This window comes from Erpetoichthys calabaricus, chromosome 3, assembly GCF_900747795.2.
Source record: "Erpetoichthys calabaricus chromosome 3, fErpCal1.3, whole genome shotgun sequence".
In the NCBI taxonomy this organism is placed as follows: Eukaryota; Metazoa; Chordata; class Cladistia; order Polypteriformes; family Polypteridae; genus Erpetoichthys; species Erpetoichthys calabaricus.
In genome coordinates, this window is record NC_041396.2 from 206,796,168 (window position 1) to 206,811,225 (window position 15,058).

The following is a 15,058-nucleotide window of genomic DNA, read 5'->3' on the forward strand; positions in this document are numbered from 1 at the left end:
AAAATAGCCATGTAAATAGGCATAATGTATATTTATATACACAAGTAAATGCAAAGACCCCATTTTGTATTGATAACTAAGCAAAACTGATAGGATTTTCTGCAAATCGTTTATTTAACAATATTTTAGCCAAAACAAATGTGTTTAGGATGTTCCCAGCATACAACTTGATAACTGATATGTCGATTATGTGACACCAATAATGTATGATTGTTTTTTTAACAGATGTTTTGATACTGTTTGCTATTATTCAGTAAGGGTCACCACTGAAGCCCACTGTATTGAGAGTATGTTACCTCCATTCTCCATAAAAACAGGCTAATAATTTTTCTAAGCCATCACTGCAAACAACACAGATAAACAGATAAAAATACATTTTGAGTGGAGGCATCATTTAACTGATTTGATGTAAATATATTATTTCTCTTCACAGTGAATATGCCAATCAGTCCTCTCTTTACTTTTTAGTAATACAGTAAATTTTCATCTTTGTGCTTTTATGCTTCTGTGTCAGGAGTTCCACACTATATTCCACTGAGAATACAAGGTCATTAAGGGTGCTTCTTGAGTAGAATGTGTGAAAAACTTTCAACCATTTATTTCTTACTTATTACTGAGCAGTGATGCTCAGGTTTAAAATAGAACACATACTACAAATTGTGCAAAGTCATACCATTTTCTAAGCCTGGTTAAAGCTGAGCAGGGTCACAGGGAGCCTATCCCTGCAAGTATAGGACTATACAACATAAAAAAAAAAAAAACAATTCTCCTCCAAAAAGTCAAATGTGAATGTATGGCTTTCTCAGTTTTTCAACTCTAACTTATGCCTCTCCAAGGTGGAAAATGCACATGGGACTAGCAAGAAACTCTCTCCTACCCCCAAAAGCTCAGATTTGCAGACAAAAACATACTGCTTTCTATCAGTTTAAGTACAACAAAAATAAAACCTTGAATGCATATGATGTTGGCTTGTATTTCATGTACTATATATTTGATACAAAAAAATGAAAACAAAAAACGACCAATTGCTAACATGCGACACTATAAACGTTACTGTAGTTTAGATTTCCTGTTTTATAAGTTCAAGAACCTCAGTTTGATTCACTGCATGGTCAGAGCTTCCAGTTTCCTCTACATCCTGACACAAGAGAGTTTAACTGTGGACTCTAAATTAGTCCAATACAACTGCAAGGATGTATGCAAAATTGTGCCCTTCACAATGCTGTTATTTTATCTAGGACTGATTAATGTCTTGAACCCAAAGTTTGAGGACAGGCTTTGCCTTTATACAATTTTTTTACATACTAGGTGGGTTCAGAAAATATATGGTTTGTTAACAAAGAAAAAACCTTATTTAAATTATGGAAGTTTGTACAATCCAATATATGAAAAAATATCACATAATTAGTAAAAAAGCAAATTAATATATTTATGGTTTAAAACAAAAACATATAAAGTGCAGTGTAAAAGCACAATTAAATTTTCACCTCAAATTCATGAATAATAAACTGGACAAGGAAAGCTTACTTTTGTTTTAAATGCACTTACTTCATTGAAAAAGTTCCTCCAGTAAGTTTACCAGTATCAGGGTCAAGGAAAGCCAATTTCAGACAGCAAAGCGTAGGAAGTCCCACTTCATATTTTATGCCAACAATCTTCATTAATTCTTGCTCCTGTATTTTAAAATGGTAAACAGTAATAATGAAATTAGTAACTTCTAATTCAATTTAAATTCTTCAGAATTTTGTTTAAAACTATGTGTTAGAAACTTAGTTAAGAAATTTTTTGTAGTTTATAGGGCAGATTATTTCAGTAAATACAAACACAAAACAAATAGGTTCTGAAGAAAACACAAAATATGCATATCTTTGAAGTGTTATACAGGTGTGGACTTCTTACTGGCTAATGTTTTATTGAGTATGTAAATTCAGTGTATAGTACATTGATATTGGATTTCCCACTTTCTACATTCATTATTATCTACATCCTGCCATACCGATTTATGTTTTACATTTTCTTTAACTAACCTTTAATAAAAGGGAACTGCTGAATTAATAATGCTAATGATAAAGTACTCAAATTATACTAAACCCAGACAGATTTGTCAAACTCTGCCTGTCATAGGTCTCTCAACTTGGCACTTCATTCTAATCTTTGTCAGTCTAAGCTATGCCATTATGTTATGTTACGCGAAGTGTAGTATAAAATGTTTGTTGAAAGAAAGTTTAAAAATAATATAACCTCCCTGCTGCAGTCTGCTGAGGTGGGCAATTTAGCAAGGACAGGTGATGCTTCTTTCTGTTATATGCTGACTGCCTTGGAAATCCCTGTAATCTGTAAAACACTTCCAGTTCCATCTGCAATAAGACGATGCAAATCAAAAAAATCGTACATTACTTCCAGTAAGGGATTGTCTACTCTATGTACCATTTTAGACTAGGGCTACTTGTAACGGACAGTTCAGGCATTGTACTCAAACTGAAATAGAAGCTTTAGTTTTGCACTATGTATGTCATACTTTCCTGTGTTGTATTTTAAGGTCTCTTTGAATGCATGGAGTAAGTGCAAACTTTTGTGATCGACTTTAGAAATTATTTCAGTTGCATCTGCTATAATATCTGTAAATGTTTAAAAAATGCACTATATCTATATCCTTGCATTAAATATCATTATTCTTAGTGGCACAAAAATATAAAAAAGTAATCTGTCTAAATGATATGATCCTTAAAACTCTAATGATAGTTAATGCCTTTCATTAATACTTCCGTATCTTACACCCTTGTAATTGTTTAAGAGGGTTCAGAAAATTGATGTACAGTGTAGACAATTATGACAGCTTTACTATCCAGAGCCTTCAGTACACAGCAGGCGGCATAAAATGTCATATTATGCTTCATAGCACTTTTTGGCAGTGGCTTGCTACTGCAGGATTCCTTCACCTACAAACAGCTTTTCTTTCATTCAAAGAATAGAGTAGATCACTATGAGCAAAATTAAATCTGCATTTGTGTATTCAAGAAATGCGAAAGCCAAATTTCCACACAGCGTATTACATGTTACAACAGCTTCAGTATGAAATGTTGAAAGGCAGACTTCAAAGTATTGTGTATAACTCAAAAAAAAAGATGGAATTCCACAAATCATTACTATTGACTGTGAAACTAGGGTGTTGTACCGTGTTAGCCATTACGAATGTATGAGGAGTCAAGCAAAACGACACCTTTAATTGGCTAACTAACAAGATTACAATATGCAAGCTTTCAAGGCAACTCAGGCCCCTTCGTCAGGCAAGAATTGCATACTGTAATCTTTTTAGTTAGCCAACAAAAGGTGTCATTTTGCTTGACTTCTCACTACTGACTGTAAAAAAAATTTTCTTTGGTAAATGAATTTGCTAAGTATAATTATTACACGACATTCTCAAAAGCATCTAATCAATTTTAGCACAGGGTGAGATGGGGCTGCCTCAGGCTATCCCTATAGTGAGGAGTGCAAGGCAAAAGCTAACCAATGAATAACAAAAACAACAATAATTCATATTTTAAAGGCCCTGGTGACATCTCTTCCTCACCTCCTTTCAAAACAGTTGCAAAAATGTTCATGCAAGCAGTAATTTTCAGCTTGAGTATATCTGAGTCTGTTTTTCACTCTGTGGCTTGAAAAGAAATGCTTTTGTTAAAGGAGTACATGTGAAATGGGCAGTACTTGGTAAATTTTGTGTATATGGCTACATCTTGTGTGAGTAACACATTTTTACATATGATGCCTGGTTTGCTTTGATGTTGTTCAGAAGGAAAGAGAGCAATTCTTCAATAATTAGATAAAGAAGTCCTGTTCAATATAAAAAGTTAAAGTTAACTGTTTAATCTGTTTCCACATTGTTACTATACAATTTTTTCTTGGCTTATTTTCACTTAGTAAGATGACAATATTCCAGTGTCACAAAAGCTTATGGCTCACATATATGACACAAAATGTGAAGAAAAAACACTAGTCTAGACAAATATAAAACACTTGGGGTTAGAGGAAATCCAAGACTAAAATTACTGGGCAATAGAACAGCGCATTTATATTTATAGAGCAATCAAAAAGTATCACATAAAATTAATCATTTCTGTGCTTGTAATGAGCCATAGAGAAAGGTTCCAGGCATTTCTGGACACCGAGTACAGTTAATGCACACAAAGCTGCACATCCAGTTAAAACTCAAAGGTCAGATGCCATAGAAATGTCTGATTCTTTTGTGGACATCTTCCATCAATACTTGCACAGGCCATAGTCCTCACATATTTTAAAATAACCCCCATGATTTCAGTACTGAAAAAAAGAACAGTTCATGTTTGAATAGCTACAGGCCAATAGTACTTATTCTAATCATCATGAAGTACTTGGACATGTAGCACTTGTAATGGTCCATATGCAGAAAAATCTTTTCAGACATACTAAACCCGAAAAGTTTGCTAACTATTCTAGTAAGTCTGTAGAAAATGTCACTTCCACTGCTATCAGTCAGGTACATTTCCATTTGGAGAAAAACAGTGTCTATATGAGAAAGACATATATTGACTACAGCTAAGCATTCAACATGTTCATCCCCACCAAACTGAAAGGTAAGATGCACACTATCCACCTGGCATATACTTGCTGTGACTTTCTTACAGGCAGACGCTAGTCAGCTAGAATTGTGAACTACACATGAGGTACATTAATTATGAATACCAAGACACAAACAAGATGCTGTATTATCTCAAGCCTGCTTTACATAATCTTCACTCATAACTGTGTTGTTACCAACCACAGCATACCTATATCAAATTTTATGTATGACCCGACAGTTGACCTGATTACGGCAGTGACCAGACTGCCTACAGAAGAGGACAACATATCACTAAATGTCAGTAGTGCAAACATTTGGTTCAATATAAAGAATAATGTATCACTCAGGAAATGGTGCTGTTCTCTAATTTTGTGGTATAAGTCACAGGAGAAACCACATAAAGAAAAGGCCAATATATATACATTGTTTAAAAAATGAACATTCCACAGTAATTCTTCTTTTCATCTTAAAGTAGTAATTACTGCAAGTGACATTTCCAGTTACATTTCATTACCTTCTGCATATTTGAACTATATATTCATACATTATTTAATAAAAACCAATAAAGAAATTTTGTTTTCTTACCCGCAACTCCATTTTGTGCCAGGGCTGCTTTTTAGGGTTAATACTGTAAATCTTGTTTTTCTGAGCCATTTCCACATATGCTTCATGGCCCTGACGGAAATAATACACCTGGGGAACAAATTAAAAGATCAATTTATCATACATTTCTTCTCTACATTTGGCTTCATCCCTTAAAATTCAACTGTAGTACTAAGCAGAGTAATAGCATCTTGATCTAGATTAATGTTTACAAAGATTCCATTAAAAAAAAAAAAAAAAATCACCTTCATAGATACTATTGGGACCCTTTATTGAATTATAAATCATTTTTCATCTGCAGTAGGTGAAAGACCAGAACATAGTTTGAGATGGTTTTTGATTGACAGAAGCATTGCAGTATTTATGACAAAAACTGTGATGTATTTTAATCTATTGTGATAAGATACTGCATAAGGCAGTTGGTGGTCTTGCAGAAAAAAGGACATGCCTCTAAATGAAAATAAGCAATTTGTCTGAAATGATGAAGTCCCAAATGCTGAATGAATACCAGATGACCAAACACTGTCATTTGTCTATTTTATTATTACATAATTAAAAATAAAGGCAATAAACTAAGAAAATCCTCAAACATTTAATTGAAGTTAATTCAGCCTAGATGGCCATAACACATTGTTATTTTCAATTTCTTAATACTTTTCAGGTAGGGTTAAGAGGACAGATTATTTCATATCTTTCCCACAGAAAAAAATTAGAAACCAAGAAAGTGTCAGAGCTAAGAAGCAAAATTACTAGAATAGATGAAGAACAAGGCAGGCGTCCAAGTGAGGCTCTTCATAGAAAAAGGCAGGCTCTGCATACAGAACTCAACATCTTGACAACTAAAGAAACTGAACAACTTATTTATAAATCAAGACATCATTAATATGAACACGGAGAGAAAGCTAATAAGCTTTTAGCTCAACAAATCCACAAGCAAGAAGTTCGCAATGCAATCCCAGTAATCACCAACACGAATGGAGATGAAATCATTGACCATAAAAATATAATGCACACATTTAGAGACTACTATAAAACCTTACATTCTACTGAGTTTAAAGAAGACAACACACAATCTAATGCATTTCTGGATACATTACTGATACCACAAATAGATACTTTTAGTGCAGAGGAACTGGATAAACATCTGACCCTATCAGAATTACAAGATGCTATAAAGTCACTTCAAGGCGGGAAATCAGCAGGCCCTGATAGCTACCCTGTAGAATTTTATAAGAAATTCTCCACTCAGCTAGCTCCCCTCTTATTGGTAACATTTAAAGTAGCTAGAGACAATCAAATTCTACCTCAAACTTTTCATCAAGCATTAATCACCGTCTTTCCTAAACAAAATAAGGACTTGTTACAATATGCATCATACAGACCAATTTAACTTCAGAATAATGATGTTAAGATACTCTCAAAAATTATAGTTAGAATGGAGAAAGTGCTGCCTTCGGTAATATCACAGGATCAAACTGGATTTATTAAAGGCCGACACTTATCTTCTAATCTTCGACGCCTGTTTAATGTAATATATTCACCAGCAAAGTCAAACACCCCTGAGATATTATTATCATTGGATGCAGAAAAAGCATTTGACATGATTGAATGGAACTACCTTTTCACTGCATTGGAGAAATTTGGGTTTGGCCCGAATATTTGTGCATGGATCAAACTACTGTACACCAGTCCAGAAGCTTCAATTTGTATTAACAACATTTGTTCAGACTACTTTAAACTAGAACGTGGCACCAGACAAGGATGCCCCTTGTCACCATTGCTGTTTGCAATCGCCATTGAACCACTGGCGGTCCACTGTCGAAATTCTTATCAGATAAAGGGGATTATCAGAGAAGGACTGGAACAGAAAATTTCTCTATATGCAGATGATATGGTATTATATACAGTACAGTGCAAAAGTTTTAGGCAGGTGTGAAAAAATGCTGTAAACAAAGAATGCTTTCAAAAATGGAAGTGTTAATCATTTATTTTCATCAATCAACAAAATGCAGTGAATGAACAAAAGCGAAATCTAAATCAAATCAATATTTGGTGTGACCACCCTTTGCCTTCAAAACAGCATCAATTCTTCTAGGTACACTTGCACACAGTTTTTGAAGGAACTCGGCTGGTAGGTGGTTCCAAACATCTTGGAGAACTAACCGCAGATCTTCTGTGGATGTAGGCTTCCTCACATCCTTCTGTCTCTTCATGTAATCATAGACATACACGATGATGTTGAGATCAGGGCTCTGTGGGGGCCATTCCATCACTTCCAGGACTTCTTGTTCTTCTTTACGCTGGAGATAGTTCTTAATGACTTTGGCTGTATGTTTGGGGTCGTTGTCCTGCTGCAGAATAAATTTGGGGCCAATCATACGCCTCCCTGATGGTACTGCATGATGGAGAAGTATCTGCCTGTATTTCTCAGCATTGAGAACACCATTAATCCTGACCAAATCTCCAACTCCATTTGCAGAAATGCAGCCCCAAACATTCAAGGAACCTCCACCATGCTTCACTGTTGCCTGCAGACACTCATTATTGTACCGCTCTCCAGCCCTTCGACGAACAAACTGCCTTCTGGTACAGCCAAATATTTCAAATTTTGACTCATCAGTACAGAGCACCTGCTGCCATTTTTCTGCACCCCAGTTCCTATGTTTTTGTGCATACTTGAGTCGCTTGGCCTTGTTTCAATGTCAGAGGTATGGCTTTTTGGCTGCAACTCTTCCATGAAGACCACTTCTGGCCAGACTTCTCCAGACAGTAGATGGGTATACCTGGGTCCCACTGGTTTCTGCCAGTTCCGAGCTGATGGCACTGCAGGACATCTTCTGATTTCGAAGGGTAATAAGCTTGATGTGTCTTTCATCTGCTGCACTAATTTTCCTTGGCTGACCACTGCGTCTATGATCCTCAATGTTGCCCGTTTCTTTGTGCTTCTTCAAAAGAGCTTGAACAGCACATCTTCAAACCCCAGTCTGCTTTGAAATTTTTGTCTGGGAGAGACCTTGCTGATGAAGTAGAACTGCCTTGTGTCTTGTTGCTGTGCTCAATCTTGCCATGACATGAAACTAATCTTCCACAACCTCACCTTGGTAGCAGAGTTTGGCTGTTCCTCACCCAGTTTTAAGCCTCTTACACAGCTGTTTCTGTTTCAGTTAATGACTGTGTTTCAACCTACGTGTGACACTGATGATCATTAGCACTTGTTTGGTATAATTGGTTGATCATATACCTGACTAGAATCCTACAAAATCCCTGACTTTGTGCAAGTGTACCTATAAGAATTGATAATGGTTTGAAGGCAAAAGGTAGTAACACCAAATATTGATTTGATTTAGATTTTTCTTTTGTTCGCTCACTTTGTATTTTGTAAATTGATAACAATAAACAATCATTTATATTTCTGAAAGTATTCTTTGTTTACAGCATTTTTTCACACCTGCCTAAAACTTTTGCACAGTACTGTATATCAGACCCAGAAAACACAGTGCCTGCAGTTTTAACAGCACTTACAGAATTTCAAAAGATCTCTGGTCTCAGAATTAATGTGAATAAAAGTATACTCTTTCCAGTGAATTCACAAGCATATAATATTAGATTGGACACTCTACCTTTTACCTTAGCAGATCAGTTTAAATACCTAGGGGTAAATATCACAAGTAAACATAAAGCTCTTTATCAACAAAATTTCGCCGTCTGTATGGAAAAAATTAAGCAAGACTTGTTTGTATAGATGGTCAACCCTTCATCTCACTCTAGCCGGAAGAATTAACATTGTTAAGGTGAATATCCTTCCTAAGCTTCTTTTTTTATTTCAAAACATTCCAATATATATCAATAAATCATTTTTTAAGCAATTAGATTCAACCATAACCTAATTTATTTGGAACTCAAAACATTCACGTATCTGAAGAGCGACCCTACAAAGACCTCAGGCAGAAGGTGGCATGGCTCTACCTAATTTTCAGTTTTATTACTGGGCAGCAAACATACAAGCCATAAAAACCTGGACACAAATAAATGAACATACACAGGCTTGGTCCGCAATAGAAGTAAAATCCTGCAGTACTTCTTTATATTCCCTGCTCTGCGCTCCAATAAATGCAGGTTATCGCAAATATACTAATAACCTAATTGTGCTTCACTCACTCAGAACATGGAACCAATTTAGAAAGCAATTTAAGATGGAAAATCTTTAATCTGTAGCACCTCTGCAGGAGAACCACCTCTTTCAACCCTCACAAACATCAAATTTTTAATATCTGGAAAAGATTTGGCATTAAATTGCTCAGAGATCTTTATATAGTCAATATCTTTGCATCCTTTGAACAATTACATTCCAAATTTAACCTTCCAGCTACACATTTCTTTCATTATCTTCAAATTAGAAACTTTGTTAAACAGAACCTGCCCGATTTTCCTCATCTCGTACCCTCCACTATGCTGGAAAAAATACTGCTCAATTTCGAGGACTTAGACACCATTTCTGCAATATATAAAATTTTATTAGAGTCCCTTCCTTTCAAAGATCCAAGAGGACAATGGGAAAAAGATCTCTTAATTAATATTTCAGAAAAGGAGTGGAAGGTAGCAATGCAGAGAATTCACTCGAGCTCCATATGCGCAAAGCATAGAATTATTCAACTCAAAATTATATATCAAGCTCATCTGTCTCGCTTAAAACTGTCCAAAATGTTTCCAGGGCAAGATCCAACCTGCGAACGCTGCAACCAAGCTCCTGCCTCACTGGGTCACATGTTTTGGGCATACACCAAATTAACATCATTTTGGACCAAAGTTTTTAAGTGCCTTTCAGACAGCCTTGGTGTCACAATTCCTCCTAACCCATTAATAGCGGTGTTTGGTGTTCTTCCAGATGGATTGAAGTGGAGAAGGACAAGCAAACTGTGATTGCATTCACTACACTTTTGGCACGCAGACTGATTTTGTTAAATTGGAAGAATCCTAACTCTCCTCTAATAAGTCAGTGGGAAACCGATGTTTTATATTATTTGAAATTGAAAAAAATCAAATTCTCAGTTAGAGGATCTGTACAGAATTTTTTCAAAACCTGGCAGGATCTAATCAATAATATTTTAGAATAAGAAGAAATTATTATTTCCGCATTTCTTTTCCTTCTTCATTTATCCTTTTTTTTGCCCTATTAAACTCAATAATTTAGGTAGGTTTACAAGCCTTAGGTTTTACTCCTTTGGCCAAGCTCTCCTTCTCAGGGGTGTGTTTTGATTTGTTTTCAATCCTATTTTTTGTAAAAATTGATCTATTTGTATGGAATGATTACAATAAAATTAATAAAAAAAAAATAATAATACTTTTCAGGTAGGAAAAAAGCAACATTTGTGGAGGTATTTGTAATCATCAGAAACATACTGAATATTTGGAAATACTGTACCCATCATACTTTACATAATATACTATATATATATATTATACAGCACATCTTTCACTATGGTGTGAGAAAGGTCTCTGAGGCAGATGTTCATATTTCCAGTTTCTTTAAAATCTGCATAAATATTACAATGGAACTACTTCAGTTCCCCACACAGATTAACTATCATGTTGGCTATGGGAGCCAAATGAATGGTGTTCTTGTTGTTATTAAACAAATAAAGAAATACAATAAAACGATGACTGACTCTTCTGTAATCCAAGAGTTAAAGTAGAGTTGAACATATTAAATTGTTCCCGAAAATATTGAGCAAGATTTTCAAGATGGGGTTATGGAAAGTTATCCATTATTTGCTTCAGTGCCATTTCAGTTCTGATACTGAGATCCAAAAGCTGGTATCGATACCAAAGTAAAAATTTTAGTAATGTTCCAAGACTAAACTGGATATATTTTTTTGGCTCGTGAGGGTTCATCCTTCAAACCTGATATAATTGTAACAGCCATAACTCAGATGGATTTTTTTTAATGTACAAATTTTGTTTCAACTAAAATACAAGTATCTGAAAAAAAGAAATATTGAAATACAGGACATCTCGAGAAACAGCCAATAGCTATCTCAAACTGATAGCTATGTGGTGGGCCTTGTAATTTTTATGCTTATAGTTTTTGCACTTAATGGTAACGGAGAACAGTGCTTGAGGAATTGGCACTTTCCATTTGACTAACTAAGGTGATCAAAATCATCACCCTTGAGACTAAACCTGAACAGTCCTTTCTCCAAAACATAAACATATAATCAGCACTGTTAACTCGTTACAGATTTTTACAGGAGAATGTGAATACTCTTTGTTCTGGGTTTTGAGCAGGCTATGCTGAAAAATAGAGAGTAATTTGTTGATATTTGGGAAATATTTACAATTCCTTTTCATTAGCTTTCCCTGACAAACTAAGACGAGAATGAGCAACCTGGGGATGGAGCAAGAGAGACTCACACTGAAAAAACTATTCAAAAAAAGGATTCTGTTTTATCCCAGCAGTGTCCAAACTGTTTTACAAACCACTGTCTTGCAAAAATATTTACAATGTCCAATGTAAAGACACTCGCAAAAAGAAAAATTACTGCAGGTGTTATAATTATACTATTTACAGTGGTTTCCAAATCAAAAGTGAAGAAAAGAAACCATAAAAAAAAAACTTCCACCTCCTTCGTTCAGCTACAAAACGGATCACGAAGAACAGGCTAAAAAAATAATCAAAACAAAATGAAAAACTAAGCACTTACTCTATGCCCAAAAGTTCGGAAGCGTATTAGGGCCACGGTGAAAAAAAAAAAACGGACACAGTGAAGAAAAAAAATAAATAAATGTCGAGATTAAAGTCGACATTTCTACATTATTCTCCTAGTTTATTTTGTCATTAAAGTAGAATGTTGTAAATTAAACTTCACCTTAAAATAAATATTTAATTTACTAGATTTTCTCAAACCCTGTCATAAATTATGTAGCACATTAAATGCTTTGTGTTAAGTGTTCCCCGACCCAGTTATTAATCACTACGTGCTTCTTAACACTAGAATTACCTGAGCCTACGAAAAAACTCGTAGATCCATCCCAACTTAAATCGCTTCTTAAATCTGTTCGCACCTCTCCGCCATTGTCTTTTGTCTTCTAAATGTGTAGATAAAGACAAGCTGCAAGCAGCCAGGTATTCCATCCCCCCCACCGACTTAGAACGTGCACGAACTTCTCCTAGCTCATGCCTTGATTGATTATCTGCGAGTGAAGTGGAGTTTTAGAGTGGAAATAATAGATCTTTATTTGGAACACACGTATTTCATGTGTGTTCCATTTCTACAGTAATCTGTGTAAACACATTTTTAAAACAGAAACGTTTTTCATATTCTAGTAGTAAATGCCTAAATGTAGGCATCTATACTAATAAAAGGCAAAGCCCTCACTGACTGACTGACTGACTCACTCACTCACTCATCACTAATTCTCCAACTTCCCGTGTAGGTGGGAGGCTGAAATTTGGCAGGCTCATTCCTTAAAGCTTACTTACAAAAGTTAGGCAGGTTTAATTTCGAAATTCAAAGCGTAACAGTCATAACTGGAACCTCTTTTTTCTCCATATACTGTAATGGACGGGGGAGGAGTCGCATATCGCGTCATCACGCCTCCTACGTAATCACGTGAAACGCCTTGGGGCCGATCTGGAAGAAGGTAGCGCAGCGCCATGATTTAAACCATTCCATGTCTTGGTGGGTTTAATACTGTGTAAGCATACATATTAACACATGTGCAATTAAACATGTGCATTTACGGGGGGTGATTTCTCAGGCTTAAAAGCTCGCCTTTTATTAAAAAAGTAAATGCAAACTGTTTTCATTCTGAAGGGCACAAACCACGTTGGATTTTGTAATGATGGTTGATTAGTAAGGTCTATTAAGGGATACTTACAGAATGATTAGTAATGCCTGTGAATGCCGATGCAAGTAGGAGAATGGGCGTGAACTAAAGAACGAGTAGTAACTTGTACAGTAAATGTCTCTAAAGTCTGTCTATTAAAAAGTTATTATATCTTTCAATCCTGTGTATTGATTAAACTACGAACCTAACAAGATCACTACATGGTGTCAGAAGTAGCGGACTGGAAGAGGAATGTGAAGAAGAGGTTCAGCTTTTGAACGAGTCTCGTGTCTGTGAGTAACCCGAAAACGTGGTCAGAAAGCGCTAAGACGTTCTAGCAAAAGAGAAAAAAAAATATGGAAGGATTACAGCCCCCACCAAATCTCCAGTTAAAGGGAAATGTAGCTGAAAACTGGAAAAGATTTAAACAGAGATTCGAGTTGTATCTTGCTGCGATTGAAGCAGATAGGAAAAGTGAAAAAATGAAAGCGTCTATGCTTCTACATGTAATTGGCGAAGAGGCGCTAGAGGTGTATAACAATTTTCAGTTTGAAGAAGATGGAGACAATATGAAATTGAACAAAATAGTTGAAAAATTCGAAACGTACTGCAACCCAAAGCGCAATGTGACGATTGAGCGGCACAAGTTTTTTACATGTTTCCAGAAAAGCAGAGAAACAATAGACCAGTATGTGACGGAATTGCGTAATAGGAGCTGTTCTAAGAAGAAACCGTCGAAACATCAAAGGACCAATAACCTCTAATCAGAACACTAACACCAGCGAAACAAATATTAACGAGAAAACAAGTATAAATCAGGAAAGAACATCTCAACTGCAAACACGATTAACCAGAAGATCAAAACGTCAAGTAAAACCACCAGAATGACTCATTGAGACATGTTGAGGATTAAAGGAACATTTTCAATTAAGAAATGCTGAATTCCTTTAACAGTTGTGCTTTTTATACATAGTTTGAATGCTGGATGTATGCCTGAAATGTTCTGGATAGTTCAGTTGTTTGAAGTGATAAAGAATTAAACGTGTGCATTTATGGGGTGATTTCTCAGGCTTAAAAGCTCGCTTTTTATTAAAAAGGTTAATGCAAACTGTTTTCATTCTGAAGGGCACAAACCACGTTAGATTGCAGCCGTTAAACACGCAAAAATGTCAGTACACCAGATAAATAAGTGCAACATATTATCAGTTGTATGCTTACAATACATATAGAAATGTGTTAATCGTTAACTAATACTATCGGATGGTGTTTTTCGACTCGCGCCTTGATTTAAACGATTGCATGTCTTGGTGCGTTTGCGTAGCGTATTATCAATATCTTTACACCTCTTTTTAAGACTTATTGACTGAAACGGGCTTTCACGAAAAAAGTTAGGGCTTTGCTACAGGATACACCCTCCACAAGTTAAGGAAGTAAAAATAAAAGGTATATATTTCTGTTTTATTTAAACTTTTTAAGTTTGTATGCGGGCGGCATGGTGGCGCAGTGAAAGGTGCCAGTTAGGAGACCCGGGTTCGCTTCCCTGCGTGGAGTTTGAATGTTCTCCCTGTGTCTGTCTGGGTTTCCTCCGGGTACTCTGGTTTCCTCCCACAGTCCAAAGACATGCAGGTTAAGTGCATTGGCGATTCTAAATTGTCCCTGGTGTGTGGGTGTGTTTTCATGAAAGCCCCTTTCAGTCAATAACCCTTAAAAACAGGTGTAAAGCTAAACTTGCAGCACTGCTATTCAATTACACTTGCCTAACGCCTCTCCTAAGGGGACATACTGTGGGATCTGGGCATCCGTCAAAGCACCAATCACAGGCCCGATTAGAAAGCGGGAAGCTGTGATTTGTCGTCTCCCTCCCATGTAACAATCACAGCCCGTGTTACAACGCACTATGTATGTATATATGTATATGTGTGTGTGTTTATGTATGTGTGTATATGTACAGTGCATCCGGAAAGTAGTCACAACGCATCACTTTTTCCACATTTTGTTATGTTACAGCCTTATTTCAAAATGGATTAACTT

General features: G+C 35.9%; 1 protein-coding gene across 1 annotated transcript in view; it reads right to left on the reverse strand.

Annotated features, from left to right (window-relative positions):
* Positions 1–15,058, reverse strand: part of phip (pleckstrin homology domain interacting protein) — a 202,300-nt gene that overhangs the window by 49,349 nt on the left and 137,893 nt on the right. The window contains exons 25-26 of the mRNA XM_028797719.2: positions 5,183–5,290; positions 1,549–1,673 (exon numbers count right to left, since the gene is read on the reverse strand). Coding sequence (XP_028653552.2) covers positions 1,549–1,673; positions 5,183–5,290 — 233 coding nt within the window. The remainder of the gene's footprint in view (positions 1–1,548; positions 1,674–5,182; positions 5,291–15,058) is intronic.